Source organism: Eretmochelys imbricata, chromosome 1, assembly GCF_965152235.1.
Source record: "Eretmochelys imbricata isolate rEreImb1 chromosome 1, rEreImb1.hap1, whole genome shotgun sequence".
NCBI classification, from domain to species: domain Eukaryota; kingdom Metazoa; phylum Chordata; order Testudines; family Cheloniidae; genus Eretmochelys; species Eretmochelys imbricata.
Genome location: NC_135572.1, coordinates 360,234,321 through 360,254,372, shown reverse-complemented (window position 1 = coordinate 360,254,372; position 20,052 = coordinate 360,234,321). Strand labels below are relative to the sequence as shown.

At 53.0% G+C, this 20,052-nt stretch overlaps 1 protein-coding gene across 1 annotated transcript; it reads right to left on the bottom strand.

Moving 5' to 3' along the window:
• Nucleotides 1–2,441: 2,441 nt before the first annotated feature.
• LOC144259652 (C-type lectin-like) lies at nt 2,442–19,571 on the bottom strand. The gene is made up of 6 exons (XM_077807958.1): nt 19,537–19,571; nt 16,052–16,131; nt 12,310–12,455; nt 11,728–11,865; nt 6,567–6,681; nt 2,442–2,766 (listed from the first exon to the last, which is right to left on the bottom strand). The coding sequence occupies exons 2-6, from the start codon at nt 16,116–16,118 to the stop codon at nt 2,699–2,701; spliced, it is 534 nt and encodes a 177-aa protein (XP_077664084.1). The 5' UTR covers nt 16,119–16,131; nt 19,537–19,571; the 3' UTR covers nt 2,442–2,698.
• Nucleotides 19,572–20,052: the final 481 nt, after the last annotated feature.

The following is a 20,052-nucleotide window of genomic DNA, read 5'->3' as shown; positions in this document are numbered from 1 at the left end:
GGCCTCTGCATCCTGGGTGCAGGCCTCTCCTCTGTTGGAGAGAGTGACAAGCCTCCTTCCCCTCTGGCAGTTCCCCCTGACTGAGCAGCTCTGCAGACTTTTATACCTGACTTCCAGACAGAGCATGCCTGGCAGAGCCTCAGAGGCAGGGCTTCTTCTGCTAGGAGGGAAGGATTAACCCCTGATGTAGCAGTGGGGGGTTGATCCACCCCATCACAGGGCTGCATTAATGCAGGTGTTCAGGACCATTAGCTGCATTGTCCTACAAAGGACTGTGACTCTTGGCAATGTGTGTGAAATAGTGGAAGGCTTTGCAGCAACGGGATTCCCTAACCGCTGTGGGGCGACAGATGGAACACATATCCCAATTTTGGCCCTGGACCATCTTGCGATGGAGTAAATCAATAGAAAGAGGTACTTCTCTATGGTATTGCAGGCACTTGTGGAGCACCATAGGCATTTCACTGACATCAGCGCAGGGCGTTGCATCTTCAGGAACACTGGCCTGTACAGAAAGCTGCAAGCAGGGACTGTCTTTCCAGACCAGAAGATTCCAGTGGGGGATGTTGAAATGGCCAGTGATCCTGGGAGACCGAGCATACCCCTTATACCGAGCATACCCCTTATTCCCATATGTGAAGCCTTACACAGGAAACCTGGACAGCAGCAAGGAGCACTTCAACAATATGCGGAGAGGGTGCAGAATGACCGTAGAATGTGTCTGTGGCAAATTAAAAGCATGCTGGCGCTGCCTTTGTGGCAGTTAGACCTAAATGAGGAAAATATTTCCATGATCATAGCAGCCTTCTGAGCACTCCATAATATTTGTGAGGCTAAGGGTGAAAAGTTTCCCCCAGGGTGGAGCGCGGAGGCGGATCGCCTGGGAGCTGATTTTGAGCAGTCAGATACCAGGGCTATTAGAGGGGCACAACAGGTCGGGGACTATTCGAATCAGGGAGGCTTTGAGGCACCCCATTCACAATGAGGACCAGCAATGTGTCTTTCTATACAGCACTCCGCCAAGCTTTGTTAACTTGCTGCTTTGCATGAAAATTGTGATGATTCCTGAGTGGGATTCCTACTCCACAAATGATCCCATTGCCACTGTGTATTAATCCCAGCAGCAGCCACCATGTGTAGGAGACAAATAAGTGTGTGTGCTACGTGTCCCTCGCAGTGCCTGATCCTAGGAGTCTGCTACAGCTCTCAGCTACTAGCTCTTAGTCCTCTAGCGCCGGCTGTGGAGGGTCATAATTAAGGCAACGTTTTAGTCATGGGTATTTTTAGTAAAAGACACAGATGGGTCACGGGCTGTAAACAAATATTCATGGCCTGTGACCTGTCCATGACTTTTACTAAAAATACTGGTGACTAAAACTGGGGGGCGGGGGCTGCCCAGAGGCCCTGTGGGTGCTGGAGGAGGGTGGCCCTGTGCTGGGGTGGGCAGGTGGGGGGTGTGTGACCCGGGACCCCTGCTGGTGATGGAGAGAGGGTGGGCAGCAGCGCATGGCCTGGGACCCTGCTGGTGCTGGGAGTTGGTGGGGCTGGCAGGCTCCCTACCCGGCTCCACGCCTTCCCCTTCCCCAGCAGCAGAGTTTGGGTGTGGGAGGAGCAGGGGATTGGGGCAAGGGATAGGGTGAGGTGGGCTCTTGGCAGTGCTTACCTGGGGGGCTCCCCGGAAGCAGCGACATCCCCCTCACTCAGCTGCTAGAGGGGAGGCGTGGCCAGGGAGCTCTGTGCGCTGCCTCTGCCTGCAAGCACCGCTCCCACAGCTCCCATTGGCTGCCTCCCAGACAATGGGAGCTGCGGGGATGGTGCCCTGGGTGGAAGCAGGTGCGCAGAGCTGCCTGGCCACATCTCTGAATAGCAGCTGAGCGAGGGGATGTCACCACTTCTGGGGAGCCCCCCAGGTAAGCGCTGGTGGGGGGGGTGGGCATGGTGGCCTGGGACTGCCCCAGCAGTGGCTGGTGCTCCAGGTGCAGGGACTGCCTGAGCTGCCCCCGAGCCAGGCTCACCGGCTGCTGCAAAAGTCCGGAAGGTCCTGGAAAGTCACAGAATCCGTGACCTCCGTCACAAACTCGCAGCCTGAGTCACGATTCCAGCTCTGCGGGGCTCTGATGTTTACAGAACAGACAGACACGTCCCTGCTTTGAGGCACTTAGTGCCTGAGTGGAGATGAGACCAGGAGGAGATGACACAGGGAGGGTGGGCCAGAAAAGAGGAAACTCTGCTTATTGCAGATCTCTGGAGGGAGACCAAATCCTGTCCCTTATCCAAAAGGCCAAGCCCATCCTGCCTCCCTCTGGGGGTTCCCTTCCTCTCCTCCAGTGGGATCTGGGCGGTTCAGGACACAGTCAGAGGGGGCAGGATGGACTCGTCTACATGGGGGCCAGGAATGGGACAGAGGAGACACACAGAACTGCATGCTCAGGAGAGTTTATTATCGTAGTGGGATGCAGACATTGAGGGGAAGGGAGGGAAGGGGCAGGAGTGTAACTCGAACAGAGACACTTGGGGGAAGAGAGTTTGCAGCTGGGGAAGTGAGATCTGGTCTCTCAGGGAGGGAGGGGACTGGTCCTCGAAGTAGCAAAAGCATCCGAATGTCTGGGACGTTGCCTGATCATGCCCAAGGAGCCCAGGTCTTTTGCATCCCAGGTGCTGAGCTCCCCCTTCAGACGCAGGCGAGCGACTCCCCTCGCTAGAGTCCATACTTGCAAATGTAGGTGTTTTGCTTGTTACAGGTAATATCGTTCCATTTCTTAAAATCTAGAAGGCAAAACAGAAAACACTGGGGCAGGGGAAGGGCAAGTGGGGCCATTCCTGCCCTTACAGTGACCCCCCCTCCCCCATTGCACCCTGCTGAGAGACAACCCCACAGCTCCTGTGCAGGAGGCTGTGAGGATGAGGAGGCTGAAGGTGAAGGCCCATGTGCCTCAGACAGGGACAGGTTCCATCGCTCTCTGAGGGACGCTGAGTCAGCGTGACAGTGGAAGACCCTCTTCTATTGTGTTGGAATGTGTCTGATGAGAGCACAACGGGGCCTCTTGGTGCTAGGTGCTGTGTCCATACACACACTGACAGACAATCCCTGCCCAGAGAGCGCACAGTCTAAATAGACAAGAGGTGGGAAGGGAAACTGAGGCCCAGAGTGGAGAAGTGACTTGCCCGAGGTCACCCAGCAGCTCAGTGGAAGGGCTGGGAATAGAAGCCAGGTCTCTGGAGTCAGAGTCCCGTACCTGTCCACTAGACCACGCTGCCTCTCAATCTGCGACTGCTGTTACCACCCATCCCCCCCCAACACCCCTCAAAAGGCCAGAAAGGAGAGCGTGAGAGCCCTGGCTAGGTGCCAGCAGGGAGACAAGCTCAGGAAGTGTGACACCAGCTCGCTCTGTGCTGAATGAGCCGGCCCTACCTCCATCTCCTGCACATCTGGGTTTGTGTGTGGCCCGGGGCAGCATCTCTCCCCAAGGGACAGCACAAAGGATTCTGGCTGGTGAATCTTGCCCATATGCTCAGGGTTTAGCTGATCGCCATATTTGGGGTAGGGAAGGAATTTTCCTCCAGGGCAGATTGGAAGAGGCCGTGGAGGTTTTTTGCCTTCCTCTGTAGCATGGGGCACGGGTCACTTGCTGGAGGATTCTCTGCTCCTTGAAGTCTTTAAACCACGATTTGAGGACTTCAATAGCTCAGACATAGGTGAGAGGTTTTTCGCAGGAGTGGGTGGGTGAGATTCTGTGGCCTGCGCTGTGCAGGAGGTCGGACTAGATGATCATAATGGTCCCTCTGACCTTAGTATCTCTGAATCTATGAATTGCTGTGAACTTCACCCTTTCTCCCGTTTGCAGTGCCACAGAGCCCTGGGAGCGTTATTCAGAAATGGTACCCACACTGGCTTTGCAAATTTTTCACTTTAACGATTTGCTGAGTGTGTGATTGGTCATGCAGGTCACATGGCATTGCTCCCGCTCCATGATTGGATGAATGACTCTTTTTCAGTAGGAGATAATGGAAAAGCAAATCCTGCCCAGTGTGAGGTTGAGGGAAGGAGCATTCGTGCCAACGCTCCTGAACACTCAGACTCAGGAGCATCTGAGGCTGGGCGAGTCACGTGACCAGCATGGCCCATGAACAATGATTGGGGGAGAGCCGTATCCGTCTGTATCCACAAAAACAACCAGGAGTCCGGTGGCACCTTAAAGACTAACAGATTTATTTGGGCAGAAGCTTTCGTGGGTAAAAACCCCACTTCTTCAGATGCATGGAGTGAAAGTTACAGATGCAGACATAAATATACTGGCACATGAAGAGAAGGGAGTTACCTCACATGCGGAGAACCAGTGTTGACAGGGCCAATTCAATCAGGGTGGATGTAGTCCACTCCCAACAATAGATGAGGAGGTGTCAATTCCAGGAGAGGCAAAGCTGCTTTTGTAATGAGCCAGCCACTCCCAGTCCCTATTCAAGCCCAAATTAATGGTGTTTAATTTGCAAATGAATTTTAGTTCTGCTGTTTCTCTTTGAAATCTGTTTCTGAAGTTTTTTTGTTCAAGTACAGCTACTTTCAAATCTGTTATTGAGTGTCCAGGAAGATTGAAATGTTCTCCTACTGGTTTTTGAATGTTATAATTCTTGATGTCTGATTTGTGTCCATTTATTCTTTTACGTAGGGACTGTCCGGTCTGGCCAATGTACATGGCAGAGGGGCATTGCTGGCACAGGATGGCATATATCACATTGGTGGATGTGCAGGTGAAGGAGCCTCTGATGGTGTGGCTGATGTGATTAGGCCCTATGATGGTGTCCCCTGAATAGATATGTGGACACAGTTGGCAACGGGCTTTGTTGCAAGGATAGGTTCCTGGGTTAGTGGTTCTGTTGTGTGGTGTGTGGTTGCTGGTGAGTATTTGCTTCAGGTTGGGGGGCTGTCTGTAAGCAAGGACTGGCCTGTCTCCCAAGGTCTGTGAGAGTGAGGGATCGTTTTCCAGGATAGGCTGTAGATCGTTGGTGATGCACTGGAGAGGTTTTAGCTGGGGGCTGAAGGTGACGGCCAGTGGCGGTCTGTTATTTTCCTTGTGGCGCCTGTCCTGTAGTAGGTGATTTCTGGGTCCTCGCTTACAGGCAGCCCCCGAACCTGAAGCAAATACTCACCAGCAACTACTCCCCACACCACAGAACCACTAACCCAGGAACCAGTCCCTGCAGCAAACCTCGTTGCCCACTCTGTCCCCATATCTACTCATGTGACACCATCAGAGGACCCAGCCACATCAGCCACACCATCAGGGGCTCCTTCACCTGCATGGCTACTAATGTGATATATGCCATCCTCTGACAGCAATGCCCTTCTGCCATGTACATTGGCCAAACCGGACAGTCCCTACATAAAGAATAAATGGACACAAATTGGACATCAGGAATGGTAACACACAAAAGCCAGTGGGAGAACACTTCAATCTTCCTGGACGTTCTGTAACAGATTTAAAGGTAGCTATACTTGAACAAAAAAACTTCAGAACCAGACTTCAAAGAGAAACAGCAGAACTAAAATTCATTTGCAAATTTAACACCATTAATTTGGGCTTGAATAGGGCCTGGGAGTGGCTGGCTTATGACAGAAGCAGCTTTGCCTCTCCTGGAATTGACACCTCCTCATCTATTGTTGGGAGTGGACTACATCCACCCTGACCGAACTGGCCCTGTCAACACTGGTTCTCCACTTATGAGGTAACTCCCTTCTCTTCATGTGCCAGTATATTTATGTCTGCATCTGTAATTTTCACTCCATGCATCTGAAGAAGTGGGGTTTTACCCACGAAAGCTTCTGCCCAAATAAATCTGCTAGTCTTTAAGGTGCCACCGGACTCCTGGTTGTTTTCATGAACAATGAGTCACTCATGAATTAGTGAGTGAGCTTTCCCTATTCACCCAGCTCTCTGTCCTTTTGCCAGCGAATGGGATGAGACCCTCAGCCCCTCTCCGCCCCCCAGGCCACTCCAGCAACACAGATAGCTGGAAGCTGGCTTAAACGGCCAGCTGGGGATTCCTTGTGCGTAGGGAAACCCAGCAGAGACAGCTGCCCTGCCCAGTCCTGGCCCCCGCAGCATAAGGGACAGGCAGGGTGTGGCGGAAGCCACTGAGCTCTGGCCATCCAGGTTGTTACTGCCACAGTCAGAGCAGCCCTGAGGTTGCTCTAAATTGCCCTGGGGCCCAAAGAGCCCCCTGGTTGCCTCCGGAATCAGGGTGGCAAAAGCCACCAAGGCACCAACTGAAGAACCCATGCCCCACCTATGTGGCCCCTAGTGGGCAATTCCTCTGCTCTGGTCTTTCCCTTTAACTGAGCATCTGGGGCCAAATGTACGGCCTGGCCTGCCCCGGACTGGAGCTGAGCCGAGCCTCAACCTGGGACGTGTGGGGGAGGAGTTCCCAGGTGAGATGAGGGGATTATCTCTGGAGCGCAGCAGTGTGAGCTGAGAGAGAGAGGCAGGGTGCCTGGACAGGAGGCCATCTCTGCCAGGTCCTGTCTTGGCTCCTTTGTGGGTGAATGTGTGTTTGAGCTGTCTGCTTACCCCTGTAGTTCAGCAGCTCGATACAGTACTCAGCGTTATGCACATTGTTTGGTTCCCCAGGGTTCCAAGCACTGTAATGATACAGCGACCCATCTGTCCACTTCCAGCAATTGTTCTGCAGGGACAGGGAAGAAAGGTTGTGGGGTCCCGGGGAGAAGAGACCTTGGTGATAAGGCACCATAGAAACACCTGAGCCCAACAAAGATGTGCCCTACTCAGGCAGTGAGAGGGAGTCGGGGAAGGTCCGTGGGGCAGTGGGTGGGGAGAGGCCAGCTCAGGGGAACAGGCCCTGGAGACCCTGATCCAATAGTAACACTTAGCACATATACTTTACCTTCTGCCTTCCAAGCTCTTTGCCTGAATTAACAAAACTCCTCGTAATGGAACAGAGTCGCTCTAGAGTATGTTCTAGTCCCTAAACCCCATGGGCACAGCCTGCCATGGGGCACTGGTGGTTTTAAGCTGGGTGATCTCATCTTGTTTAAGCAAAAGAAAAGTGCACCTGTGATGGAGATGCTGGTTGGGTCAGGGAATGGGATACAGGGTCTTTTCTCCTGCAGTGGGCTGAGCACCAGTCTGGCCCCAAGTTAGCAGGACTGGCTAGCTCAGTAGAATCAGAGAAGGGGACATGGGGCCTTTCACCTCTAGGGGTGCTGGCTCTGGCTTTGGGAGTCAGAGTACTAGATCCAATCTCTTTCCAGGCCAGGGGGAGCTAGATGGATGAGGAGACTAGAAAATGGGATACAGAGCCTCACACATTTCCGGCTCTGGGTTCAATCCAGCCTCAGGTCTGAGGAATCATTACCTGTTTGATCATGGATAAATTCATGGAGGTTAAGTCCATTAATGGCTATTAGCCAGGATGGGTAAGGAATGGGTGTCCCTAGCCTCTGTTTGTCCGAGGGTGGAGATGGATGGCAGGAGAGAGATCACTTGATCATCACCTGTTAGGTTCACTCCCTCTGGGGCACCTGGCATTGGCCACTGTCAGTAGACAGGATACTGGGCTGGATGGACCTTTGGTCTGACCCTGTGTCATAAATATAAAGGGAAGGGTAACCACCTTTCTGTATACAGTGCAATAAAATCCCTCCTGGCCAGAGGCAAAACCCTTTCACCTGTAAAGGGTTAAGAAGCTAAGAGAACCTCGCTGGCACCTGACCCAAAATGGCCAATGAGGGGACAAGATACTTTCAAATCTGGAGGGGAGGGGGGACAAAGGGTTCGTCTTCCTGTGTGATGCTTTTGCCGGGAACAGATCAGGAATGCAGCCTTACAACTCCTGTTAAGTTAGTAAGTAATCTAGCTGGAACATGCATTAGATTTCCTTTTGTTTAATGGCTGGTAAAATAAGCTGTGCTGGATGAAGTGTATATTCCTGTTTTTTGTGTCTTTTTGTAACTTAAGGTTTTGCCTAGAGGGATTCTCTATGTTTTGAATCTGATTACCCTGTAAGGTATTTCCCATCCTGATTTTACAGAGGTGATTCTTTTACCTTTTCTTTAATTAAAATTCTTCTTTCAAGAACCTGATTGATTTTTCATTGTTCTTAAGGTCCAAGGGTTTGGGTCTGTGTTCACCTGTACCAGTTGGTGAGGATTATTATCAAGCCTTCCCCAGGAAAGGGGGCATAGGGCTTGGGGGGATATTTTGGGGGAAGACGTCTCCAAGTGGGCTCTTTCCCTGTTCTTTGTTTAAAACGCTCGGTGGTGGCAGCATAGGGTTCAAGGACAAGGCAACGTTTGTACCTTGGGGAAGTTTTTAACCTAAGCTAGTAAGAATAAGCTTAGGGGGTCTTTCATGCAGGTCCCCACATCTGTACCCTAGAGTTCAGAGTGGGGAAGGAACCTTGACACACTGTATGGCCGTTCTTAATGGGATCCATAGCCTGTGTCTGTGTGTGCTGTTCAGGGGGCCTCCTGACCCCAGCGCCCCCACGAAAAGTTTGGATGGAAAGGAAACTGATGGAGACAAAGCTTCAGATGGAGCTTGACAAGTTTACAAAGGGGATGATATAACAGGGTTGCCTGCCATAGCGGGGGCTGGACTCGGTGAGCCTGCAGGTTCTTTTCAGTCCTATGTTCATGTAAGCAAGGCTTGAATGAGCTCTGCCCTGACAACTAGTGAAGAGCTGGGCTTCAGGACCGGACCGTAATTAAATGAACAAACCCAGTCTGGCTAGGTATGAGCAGACAGAGCTGGGTTGGCAAAGTGATCAACTCTGGCTGGTGTTGGGTTACAAATCGCTTTAGTACTGAACGTAGGCTAATGAAATGTTGTTATCCTTACTGTATCAGGAAAGGGCAGCAGAACGGTGCTTAGCCTGCCCTGACTGAGGAGGTCACCCTCAGCTGAAGTGAACTCGCTAACCAGGCGGCTCAGATGCCAGACCCTGTGAAGGGTGAGAGGGGGTGGGGATAGGTGTCTTCCCTGGAGGTAGGGGCTCTGCCTAAGAGTCTTAGGCATGGTTTAAAATGCCCCTCCTACTGTTCAAAGACAGAGCTAATTAAGGCTCCATTAGGGGTCTTTTTTTTTGTTAAGTGATCACTACAGCTGAAAAAGTCTGCTGTGGGACAGCGTTTCTGCCAAGCCTGCTTCAGCAATGAGGTTCTCCACGGAGAGCCGAAAGTCACTGAGCGCCGGGTGGAACCTCAGCAGACCAAGCTGCAGAGATCACAGAAGAGAGGCAGGTGGCAAGAGAAAGTGGCGGTGTGCGTCAGTGACAAGTGGCACAGGAAACAGCGGGTGGGCCTCAGCAAACAGTGGAGCAGAGAGGTGGCCGCCGGGCAGGGCAGATGATGCTAGAGCAAGGGCCCGGATGGTGGAGTGAACAAGATGCCTTCTCCTCCCTATCCCACGAGGCTGTGAGGTGAACACGCAGATGCACCTCTGAACTCGGGGTGTTCACTGACTAAGGACAACAAATGTGAGGGGGGTGCGGTAGACAGAGAAGGGAGGGGTACTGTGACACTGCACCCCATATTCTTCATAGTGATAGGATTATAGCATAATTATGATGGATTTTATGCAAGATAAGTCATGTGAGGTGTGACTGGAAAAGTTATGATTTGCTGAATATGATTATCCTCTTTGTATACATATATAGTTTCTCTGTCTGAAGTTATAAATACTGACTATGTATCTGTACTTCAAATGTAGTTACACCTGGGTATCGTCCACTAGACAGCATGCTTTCAGTCTAAATAGCTGGTTGTAAAGGGCTTATTCAGGGTTATGGGCCATTAGAAAGAACAATAGGCCTTAAGAGAAGCTTATCCCCCACCTGATGAGCCTTCCTGAGAATGCTAGAGACAGCCTGTGAGTGATGGCTGCTATGACTCTACAAGGACATGTGACCAGGCCACATGATGCTGGACTCCATCTTGGGATATCAGTATTTTTCCACAAACCGCTCTGGGAACCAAGCTTTGAAACAAAGGGTTCCCACCCTATGCTAAAGGCAGAGAGTGACATCATCTGTGGTTCTTCACTCCCCACACAAGGAGACTCCTGGAAACATCTGAGGAAAAAAGACTGAACTGGGGGAAGTGCTGGACCCAGGCTAACGGGATTTCTAGCCTCTGTATGAAACACCTAGGAATTCCAAGCTGTAAAGCAAGCAGAGTTTGTGCCTTGAGACTCTAAAGTCTGCCTGTGCCATGAGTAAGGGTGAGAATCTGCTAATTCATATCCAATCTATTTAGTATATTAAGCTTAGTTTGCTTTATTTGCTAGGTAATCTGCTTTGATCTGTTTGCTATCACTTATAATCACGTAAAATCTATCTTTTGTAGTTAATAAACTTGTTTTTGTTTCACTCTAAACCAGTGAGCTTTGACTGGAGTGCTTGGGGGAAGCCTCTGCTTGGTTACCACAAGTGTGCGTTTTCCTCTTCACATTGAGGGAGCGTCGGACCGGGTAATAAACCTTTACACTGGCCAGATTTGACCAGGGCAGGACGGTGCTGCTCTGGGGTCCTAGGCTGGGAAGCTGGTTGTCAGAGAGCCTGTGTGTAACTGCAGCAGGGTGTGTCCCTACCTGTGTGAATGCTGGTGAAAGTGCAGACTGGAGGGCTTTGCAGCTTGTCACAGCAGTACAGTGTGAGAAGAAGCCCAGGCTAGTGAGTCAGGGTGCTCAGTGGTACCCCAATTCCAGGTGGCATCCTAGAGGGGAACCCATCACAGGTAAATGAAAGGGTTTTGGACTCAACCCTGAAACAGAAGGGTGCTACCCAGCACACTATGGGGTGGGGGGTTTGTTCATGGTTTTATGTTTAGGAATCCTGCTTGTGGCGTTTTCCCAAATTAATGCTGGGTTCCTTCCCTCCTTCTATTAAAAAATTATTTTCTACACCCACACTTGGTGGGTATGAGAGGAGAAGTATGGCCTCTTAGAGGTGCCCAGGGGTGGTGTGTAATTGTCCCAGGTTACCAGGTGGGGGCTCGAGCCAGTTCTGTGTTATATTGTTAAGAGGAACCCCTACATATTGAACCCAGGCCTGGTTGCTGTCAACTCCACCTGGCAGAAGCGTTACACTTGCAACTGCTACGTCCCCATCTGGGGCCTCCTTCCCAGCCTGTGACTGCTCCCCCTTCATCTCCCTGCCCTAAGGAGCTGGGGGCTCTCCTAAGGAGAAGCAGGTGATGACACGATCCCCAAGATGAGGGAGCAACCAGCAGTGTCAGGGGCAATCCAGAGGTCACTGGGGAGCAGAGACTCAAGTTTTGGGCAGGAAAAAGTCGCTAAAAAACTTGGTGAGGGTGGAGTGGAGATGGGATGTGGGAGGAGGGCACTGCACATTGCATGAAGTGGGAGAGGGGAAGGGAAATCGGGCAGTAGCTGGAGAGGCAGGTTCAGGTCAAAGGTTCATTTGATGACCAGGGAGACCAGGGCCTGGTTGTATTTAGAAGGGAAAAGCCAAAGGGGAGTTAGACCTCAACGTAGGATGGAGATGGAAAGGGTGCAGGAGGGCAGGGGTTAAAGGTGGAGTGCAGTGGGAGATGCTGGTGCCCATGACAGGGAGAAGGGGAGAAGGAATGGGGGAGGGAGATCCTGGCAGCTCCTATGAAGGGTCCATGGAGCATGGTCTCTGCAGAGTGCCTGGGAAACCTCCAATAGGAGAAGCAGCTGCCAGAGGCCAAAGCCGGCTCTGGGCACTCACATGCTGGGGGTTGTGGAGTCCGATCCACACAGAATCCTTGGAGCGTGTCTTCTTGATGTATCTGGCCACCACGTTCCCTTCTGCCTCATTGAGAATGGAGGCGAGGTGGGCCCCCTTGCGTTGATGCTGACACTCCACCTGTGGCAGGGACATCGGTGAGGCCTGTTACCCCCCTGCAGGGGGCGCTGTTTGGCACTGGTGTGGGGTCCTGCCCCACCAGGCTGCAGCAGGAGCAGGGACGGCTGTGAGGAGAGAGCCCCCTCTCGGTGCCTGTTCCCGAGCCCCAGGGCCTGGCACCAGCCACGTCACCTCTGCAGCCTCCCCACCCCACCGCTGCAGAGAGACACCCCCGGACAGGGACAGCTGGAACAGCTGCACAGTGGGGGTGCTGAGAGCCACCGAACCAAGCCGCGAACCCTGGGTGTGATGGAAACCACTTCAAGCCGGGGGTGCGGCTGCACCGCCCGTAGACCTCGTTCCAGCACCTGTGCCCAGGGACCAGTGGTGACGTCACCAACCCCTCCAGCCCCCCCCCCCAACTAACCCACACGTCCCCAGGGGCCCCTGAGAGGAGCCTGGTACCTCAGCCTCTGCCCAGGTCGTTTTTCCGGGGAAGAACCCGTAGCAATGGTGATGGTAGTACAGCCAGCCACTGGGACAGGACCTGGCCTCGGCTCCTGATCCGAGAGAGGAGGCGGGATGGGGAGAGAGGAAATGGCGGGGAGAGGCTGTTTCGGAGAAGAGAATGGGATCGGAGCTGTCAGTTGCCATCATTCCAGCTCCTGCAGATCTCAAAAATCCTCTGAACGTTTGCCTTCTCTCAAAATGGCCACTGTCTCCTGCTACTTTCCATGGAGCTGAAGCCACTCAGTGAAACCAGCTGCCCCTCCCTTGCTCCTCTGTCTGTGGCAGTGAGGCTGTCCTAGTGAACATTACCACTGTCTCCCTTCCCGGGGGGACAGGAGCTGGGCTGCCCTCAAGGAAGATGGTCGCCTCCTATCTTCTGTGCAGGGGCACTGGGGAACCTGATGGGGCGGGGTAGCAAGGGGGTTGAGTCAAAGTATACAGGGGGTTATGGGGTGAGGTGGGCAGCACTGGGTGTCATGGGGACACTGGTGGGACTGGGAGCAGAGGGGAGGTTGGGGGCATTGTAGTATATTAGAGGATGAAGGGACGCCACACACTGATTTGCCAACCTACTGAGGAGGGCTTTAAACTGGGCTGAAAAGGGGCAGTGACAAAATCCCACAGGTGACCTTAACAGAAGATTAAATGTTGGGGGAGGGGAAATGGAAAATTACAATGGGGTCATAGGAGCAACAAGAGGGATAACAGGGTGGGAATCTGCTCTGCATCTCAGGTGTCTATACACAAACGCAAGGACTATGGGGAATAAACAGAACAGGAAGTATGAGTATATAAGCTAAATCATGACTTAGCTGGCCTCACAGGGACTTGGTGGGATAGATCTCATGACTGGAATACTGGCATAGAGAGGTATGGCTTGTTCAAGAAAGACAGTCAGAGAAAAAAGGGAGGAGATTATGTATTAGACATCAAGAATGTATATACTTGTTCTGAGGTCCAGAAGGTGAGAGACAGACCAACTGAAAGTCTCTGGGTAAAGATAAAAGGGGGAAAAAAGAGGGGTGATGTCATGGTAGGGATCTACTCTAGATCACCAAATCAGGGGGAGAAGGAGGTGGATGGGGTATTTCTAGAACAAATAACAGAAATATCCAAAAGACAAGACCCCTGGTACTAATGGGGAGACTTCAGCTTCCTAGATATCTGTTGGAAAAGCAATATGGCAAAACATAAAATTTTAAAAAACATTCTTAGAATGTATTGGAGATAACGTCTATTTCCCAAAGCGCAGAAAGTGAAAAGAAGAAAAGCCATGTTAGACTTAATTCTGACTAACGGGGAGGAATTGGTTGAGAATCTGAAGTGAAGATAATTGGGTGAAAGTGACCATGAAATGAAAGATTTCATGATTCTAAGGAAGAGTAGAAATTACAGCAGCAGAATAATCACAATGGACTTCACAATGGATGACTCCAAGCTGGGAGGGGTTGCTAGCACTTCGGAGGACAGGATTAGAATTAAAAATGACCTTGACAAGTTGGAGAATTGGTCTGAAATCGACAAGATGAAATTCAATAAAGACAAGTGCGAAGTTCTTCCCTTAGGAAGGAAGAATCAAATGCACAAGCACAGAATGGGGACTAACTGGCTAGGCGATAGCGCTGCTGAGAAGGATCTCGAGGTTCGAGTGGGTCACAAACTGAGTATGAGTCAACAGTGTGATGCAGTTGAGAAGGCGGCTGATATCACCCTGGGGTGCTGTGACGGGGTATACAAACCCCACCGTGCGCAAACAGAGGTTAGGGAACTTGCGGCTCCACCACACCTGTAGGAAATGCTCCAACTGGAGGAGGAGTTAAAGGGAAGGGGAGCAGCTCAGTTGGTGGTAGCCCAGGGAAGAGAGCAGACCTGTGACCTGCCGCTCCAGCAGAGGGGAGCTGAGCTAAGGGAAAGGCAGAATCTCTCCCCTCGACAACTGTCCATATCCTCACTGAGGGGAGAGAGGACCTATTACAGAAGCAGCCTGGGAGCGGAGTATTCCCCTCTCCCATGGACTCTGAGTTTTGCTAATTCCCCTGCACTTGGCTTGGACGGCCCTAGAAGGGGAAGGCCCTAGGGCTGATCGGGCCCAGGAGGGGGCCATATTGCAGGAGGAGGCAGAGGCCAGCGTGAGGGAGGAAGAGAGCTACCCCCTGCACGCAGCCGCCAGAAGGTGCTGGGTGGTGAACGGACACTGTTCACACCATCCAAACCCAGACAGTGTCCTGGGGACAATCACGGGGAGGGGGTGGTAGGAATTGGCCCAGGGAGGGCAGCCTTAAGCTGCCCTGGCTGTCAGATAACTGAGAGCCCCCAAAGGGCCCTGGGTTGGAGCCCGGAGCAGAGGGAGGGCCTGGGCCCCCCTGCCAACAAACCCCCTGCACGTCATGTGCCTAAGCCCTGACCACTAGGGAACGTTCCCCTACCGACTAACCCCCGAGCGAGGACTGTCACAGGTGTGTTAACAGGAGTGTTGTGTGTAAGACGCAGGAGGTCATTGTCCTGCTTAGCTCGGCACTGGCGAGGTCTCAGCCGGAGTTCTGTGTCCAGGTCTGGGCACCGCACTTTCAGAAAGACGTGGATAAGATGGAGAGAGTCCAGAGGAGAGCAACAGAAATGATGAAAGGTTGAGAGAATCTGAGCTATGGGGAAAGGTCAAACAAACTGGGCATGTTTAGCCCTGAGAAAAGAGACTAAGGGCGACCTGAGAACAGTCTTCATGTATGTTCAGGGGTGTCATAAAGAGGACGGTGATCAATTGCCTCCATGTCCAGTGAAGGCAGGACAAGCAGCAGTGGACTTAATCTGCAGCAAGGGAGAGTTAGGTCAGATATTAGGAGAAACTCTCTAACTCGCAGGGCAGGGAAGCTCTGGAACAGGCTCCCAAGGGAGGTTGTGGATTCCTTGTCACTGAAGGTTTTTAAGACCAGGTTGGACAGACACCTGTCAGGGATGATGTAGATTTGCTTGGTCCTGCCTCAGTATGGGGGGTGGGCCTGGACTAGGTGACCTCTGGAGGCCCCTTCCAGCCCCACATTTCTATGATTCTCTGATAGCTGAGGACCCATAGAGGGAAGGGAAGGCAGAGAGCTACTAACAGATGGGTGTGGGAGGGATTAGCAGCATGTGGAGTAACTGCAGAGATTTGTGGGGCTATGTAAGGAAGGGGTTCAGGGGGAGAGCAATAGTCTGTGATCCCCAGATTTTTCTTTGGAGGGGAGAAAGAGGGAAGGTTTTGGGTTATCAAAAGCAGAGGGATCAAGTTGACGAAGAGGCACCATTCTGAGCCCAGTGAAAAGAGAAGTGACTCATTTGGGACATTTTCCCCACATTCTGTTCCCTGGGTAGGACGCAACCCCCCACCCGGTGAGGAAAGTCATTCCCTAGGCAGCAGCAGGAGATGGGGCGAGGTTTAGCTCCCAGCCTGTCTCTCACACTCAGCCCCAGGAGGTCTCAGGGATTCCCTCTGCACTCAAGCCAGGGGCAGCAGGAAGCAGCCTCTCTCCTCGGGCAGGTGCTGAGCTGCTGGGTGGGGTCTGGATTAATGGGCTTGGTGGGGAAGGGGCTCTGGGGACACAGCTGTGGTGGCTTCTCCAACATGGTGGGGCTGGGGCCCCCTGAGTGAAATGAATTCACTTCCTATTGAGGGCAAACAGCACCTGGGGGCTCCAGCACTGGGGGCCGGGCAGGGACTCACCTTCCAGCAAGGGGCTAAAGATCAGGCAGCCGAGGAGACAGAGGCTGAAGTAGGCGACTGGCCGCATCTTCTCGCTTCCCCTGGGGGGAAAACACACCAGGGAGATGGGCCACAAGAACCTGAGACAGTCCCTGTGACCAGGAGAAAGCGTTTGTCAGGGCTGAGATAACAGATAAAATGAAAGCTATTTCCTCCCCCCCCCGCCCTCAGCCCCCTCACCCCATCTGTCAGGACTGAGATCAGTGTGGCTGCAGGGAGCCCTCGTGCCCTGGCCCTGACTGAAAGGTTCCGGGCAGATCCCCAGGGAGTGTAAATCAGCTGGAGTACCCCTGAAGTCGGTGGGCGGGATCCCTAGTGGGTACGGTCTGGTGTAGGGTGATTTCCACGGTATGCATCTGATGAAGTGAGCTGTAGCTCACGAAAGCTCATGCTCAAATAAATTCGTTAGTCTCTAAGGTGCCACAAGTACTCCTTTTCTTTTTGCGAATACAGACTAACACGGCTGTTACTCTGAAACCTGTCATAGAATCATAGAATCATAGAATATCAGGGTTGGAAGGGACCTCAGGAGGTCATCTAGTCCAACCCCCTGCTCAAAAGCAGGACCAATCCCCAATTAAATCATCCCAGCCAGGGCGTTGTCAAGCCTGACCTTAAAAACTTCTAAGGAAGGAGATTCCACCACCGCCCTAGGCAACGCATTCCAGTGTTTCACCACCCTCCTTGTGAAAAAGTTTTTCCTAATATCCAACCTAAACCTCCCCAACTGCAACTTTAGACCATTACTCCTTGTCCTGTTGTGATGAAGTGGGACTGTTCTTAATGTTTCCTCCGAATATTGTGGGAGTGCCTCAGTTTCCCCTATGCAGTTCTTAAGTATCTAGGTGGTGGGGTAAGGGTGTATGATCATTGCAGAGCCCTAGAGGGCAGGTGTGTGCAGGGGTCTGGACACAGAGAATGGCCAACACCCTGTTTCCTGGCAACTGATGGCCGGGGACCTTCCCCCCCCCCCCCCGCAAGGTGAAAGCTGAAGGTTTGGAGAACAAAGGAATCAGGTGACCACCTGGCCCAGGAAAGGAACAAAGCCCAGAGGAGGAGGGGCTGGAGGGAGTTTCAGTTGGGGGCTGGCTGGGACATGGAGTGAAGTGCAGACGTGGTTGTTTGGCTCACTGCCCCCCAAAATGGACCCAGCTGAGGGGTCCCGTTCTCTGCACCTGCAAGCTCTGTTTTAGACCATGTTCCTGTCGTCTAATAAACCTTCTGTTTTACTGGCTGGCTGAGAGTCACGTCTGACTGCGAAGTTGGGGTGCAGGACCCTCTGGCTTCCCCAGGAGCCCCGCCTGAGCGGACTCGCTGTGGGAAGCGCACGGAGGGGCAGAGGAGGCTGAATGCTCCGAGGTCAGACCCAGGAAGGTGGAAGCTGTGTGAGCTGTGTGTCCTGCAGACAGGCTGCTCACAGGAAGGAGACTTCCCCAGAGTCCTGCCTGGCTTCATGGGGAGCAGTTCCAGAGCATCGCCCAGGGACTCCGTGACACCTGTCCACTGGGGTCAGACCCCCAGCGGGTGGGCGTTGCTCAGATTTGTTAGAATCACCGGGGCTAGAACCGCACCGAGTGTAAACTAGCCGCAGCTCCATGGGCGTAACACCAGCTCGGGATCAAGCCCTCATCAGTGCAGGGTAAAATGGCAACTTCCAATTCCTGGCCCTCAAGCCCAGGGAAGCACTTGGCCCATCACGCACCCTGTGCTTGGCTCATCAGTGCCCTGCATTGGGTGTTGTCATTTACACCTGTGCAAAGAGACTCTGGAATGCACCATCCTCCCTGGGTGATGATTTACACGTACCGGACGCTGGTGTAAATGGTGATGTGTGGTGCCAGGGACAATCAGGCCCATGAGAATTGGACTATAACTTGAGGGCGCTGCCGGCGTCCAAGCTATTGGCCCTGTTCTGGGCTGCCCACGCTCCCTCGTGTCTGTCTCTCTGCTGCATTTCAAGGGAGCCCATTACCAGGGTATGTAGGTGCTGACCATGGCCAAATGAAAGCCGCGTAAGACTTGCACCCGAAGTGATTCTGTTCTCACATTTCTGTTGCTTGGCTGCTTGTATCTGGGGCGACTGAGACTGTTTATAGGCTGGGCATAGCACCGACTCTTTGAAGCATGACACCTGGCAACTTCACTCATCTCTATTCCAAGGACCAGCTGACTCCTAATGTGAATTTTATGCATAGATTGCAAGGCCAGGAAGGACCATTGTGATCACCTGGTCTGACCCCCCTGTAAAACACAGGCCAGAGACCTGCCCCACAATAATGCCTAGAGCAGAGCTTTTAGAAAAACATCCAATGTTGATTTTAAAATTGCCCATGATGAAGAATCCACCACGACCCTGAGGAAGTTGTTCCAGTTACTCTCACTGGTAACAATTTCTGCCTCATTTCCAGTCTGAATTTGTCTAGCTTCAGCTCCCAGCCATTGGATCATGTTCCACCTTTGTCTGCAAGACTGGTGAGCCCGTTGCTAAATATCTGTTCCCCATGTAGGTACTTATAGACTGGAATTAAGTCCCCCCTTAACCTTGTTTTTGTTCAGCTAAACAGATAAGGCAGGTTCTTTAATCCTTCCCTTGGCTTTTCTCTGACCCCTCTCCAAATTATCAACATCCTTCTTGAACTATGGACACCAGAACTGGGCACAGGATCCCACCAGCAGTCGCACCAGTGCCAAACACAGACGTAGAATAACCTCTTTGCTCCCACTTCCGATTCCCCTGGTTTTGTATCCCAGGTTTGCATTAGTCCTTTCGGCCACAGCATTGCAATGGGAGCTCATGTTCAGCTGGTTATCCAGCCCCACCCCCAAATCTTTTACAGAGTTCCTGGTTCCCAAGACAGAGGCCCCCATCCTGTAAGTCTGGCCTGTGTTGTGTGTTCCTAGATGTCGGCATTTAGGGCCTCTGTGTTACCGCACGGCCGCAGCAAGGGTGAGCTTAGCTGGAGATTAGACTGTTTGTCAGCTCCCTGCCATGCAGGCCTCCTCAGCTGTGGGGGCTTCTCCCACCCTTCCTGCCCTCCCTGATCTGCTATGGGGGTTTCCCCCACCCTCCCTGCTCCATCGGAGTGGGGGCTGGGAGGGCTTATGAAACATCCCTGGGGTGGGGGAGGGCCAAAGGGGGATGAGGGCCAGGTGCCACCCTGCAGGGGGTGATGTGCCAGGACTCACAAAGGGGGAGACACCCAGTTCAGTGCCAGCCGGGGAGCATGGGGCCCTTGGCACCGCTCTCTGGGACAGGATGCTCAGCTCCGGTCCATGTCGGGTGTGGGGCAGGGCTGTGGGTGGTGGAGAGCCGGGTGGACCCTGTCCCAGGGCCCAGGCAGCTCACACAGGGCAAGTCTGGCCACCAGGCCTCATCCCAGCGATTGGCTGCCGAGTGCCCAGCACCCAGCGTGGAGGGGAGAAGGAAGGAGGGGGCAGGGACTCACCTGTCTGTCTGTCTGTCGGTCGGTCTAGGCAGCTGGTCCAGAGCACTGGGGTACTGTGCCAGGTGCTGGGTCCCCGGGGAGTTTATAGCCCAGCGGGGGTGGGCGGGGGGAGGGAGGAGGGTGAATTTGGAAATGGGACCAGATGTGACAGTTCAAAATGAGTGAGGACACAGATAAGAGATGGCAATCTGCCCCCTGCTTCTGCTCAGCTTCCTGCTGCCCCCTGCGGTGCCCTGGAGTGGCTTGTGGGGCCAGCGTTATCTCTGCTGAGTCACTGCCTGGCGCTGGGGAGGGGGCCCTGGGGCAGGGGCTGAGGCAGACGGACGGCCCAGAGGGGCACATGGGGCAGGATTCCTGCAGAGACAGCATGGGGGGGGGACACAGCAATGGTTTAACTTCCTGCCTGAGTGACCCACTGCCCCCCCCCCGTTCCCAAGCACCCAGAGGTGAGCACCCAGCAACCACCCACACCTGTCCCTGAGCACCCAGCGGTGAGCAATCCACCCCCGCACAGCT

Coding starts and splice junctions, on each gene's coding strand:
- LOC144259652 (XM_077807958.1), bottom strand. CDS start 16,118: ATGCGGCCAGTCGCCTACTTCAGCCTCTGTCTCCTCGGCTGCCTGATC. Junction 12,456..16,051: donor CTTTAGCCCCTTGCTGGAAG/GTGAGTCCCTGC, acceptor TCTCCGAAACAG/CCTCTCCCCGCCATTTCCTC. Junction 6,682..11,727: donor GACTCCACAACCCCCAGCAT/GTGAGTGCCCAG, acceptor CTGTCCCTGCAG/AACAATTGCTGGAAGTGGAC.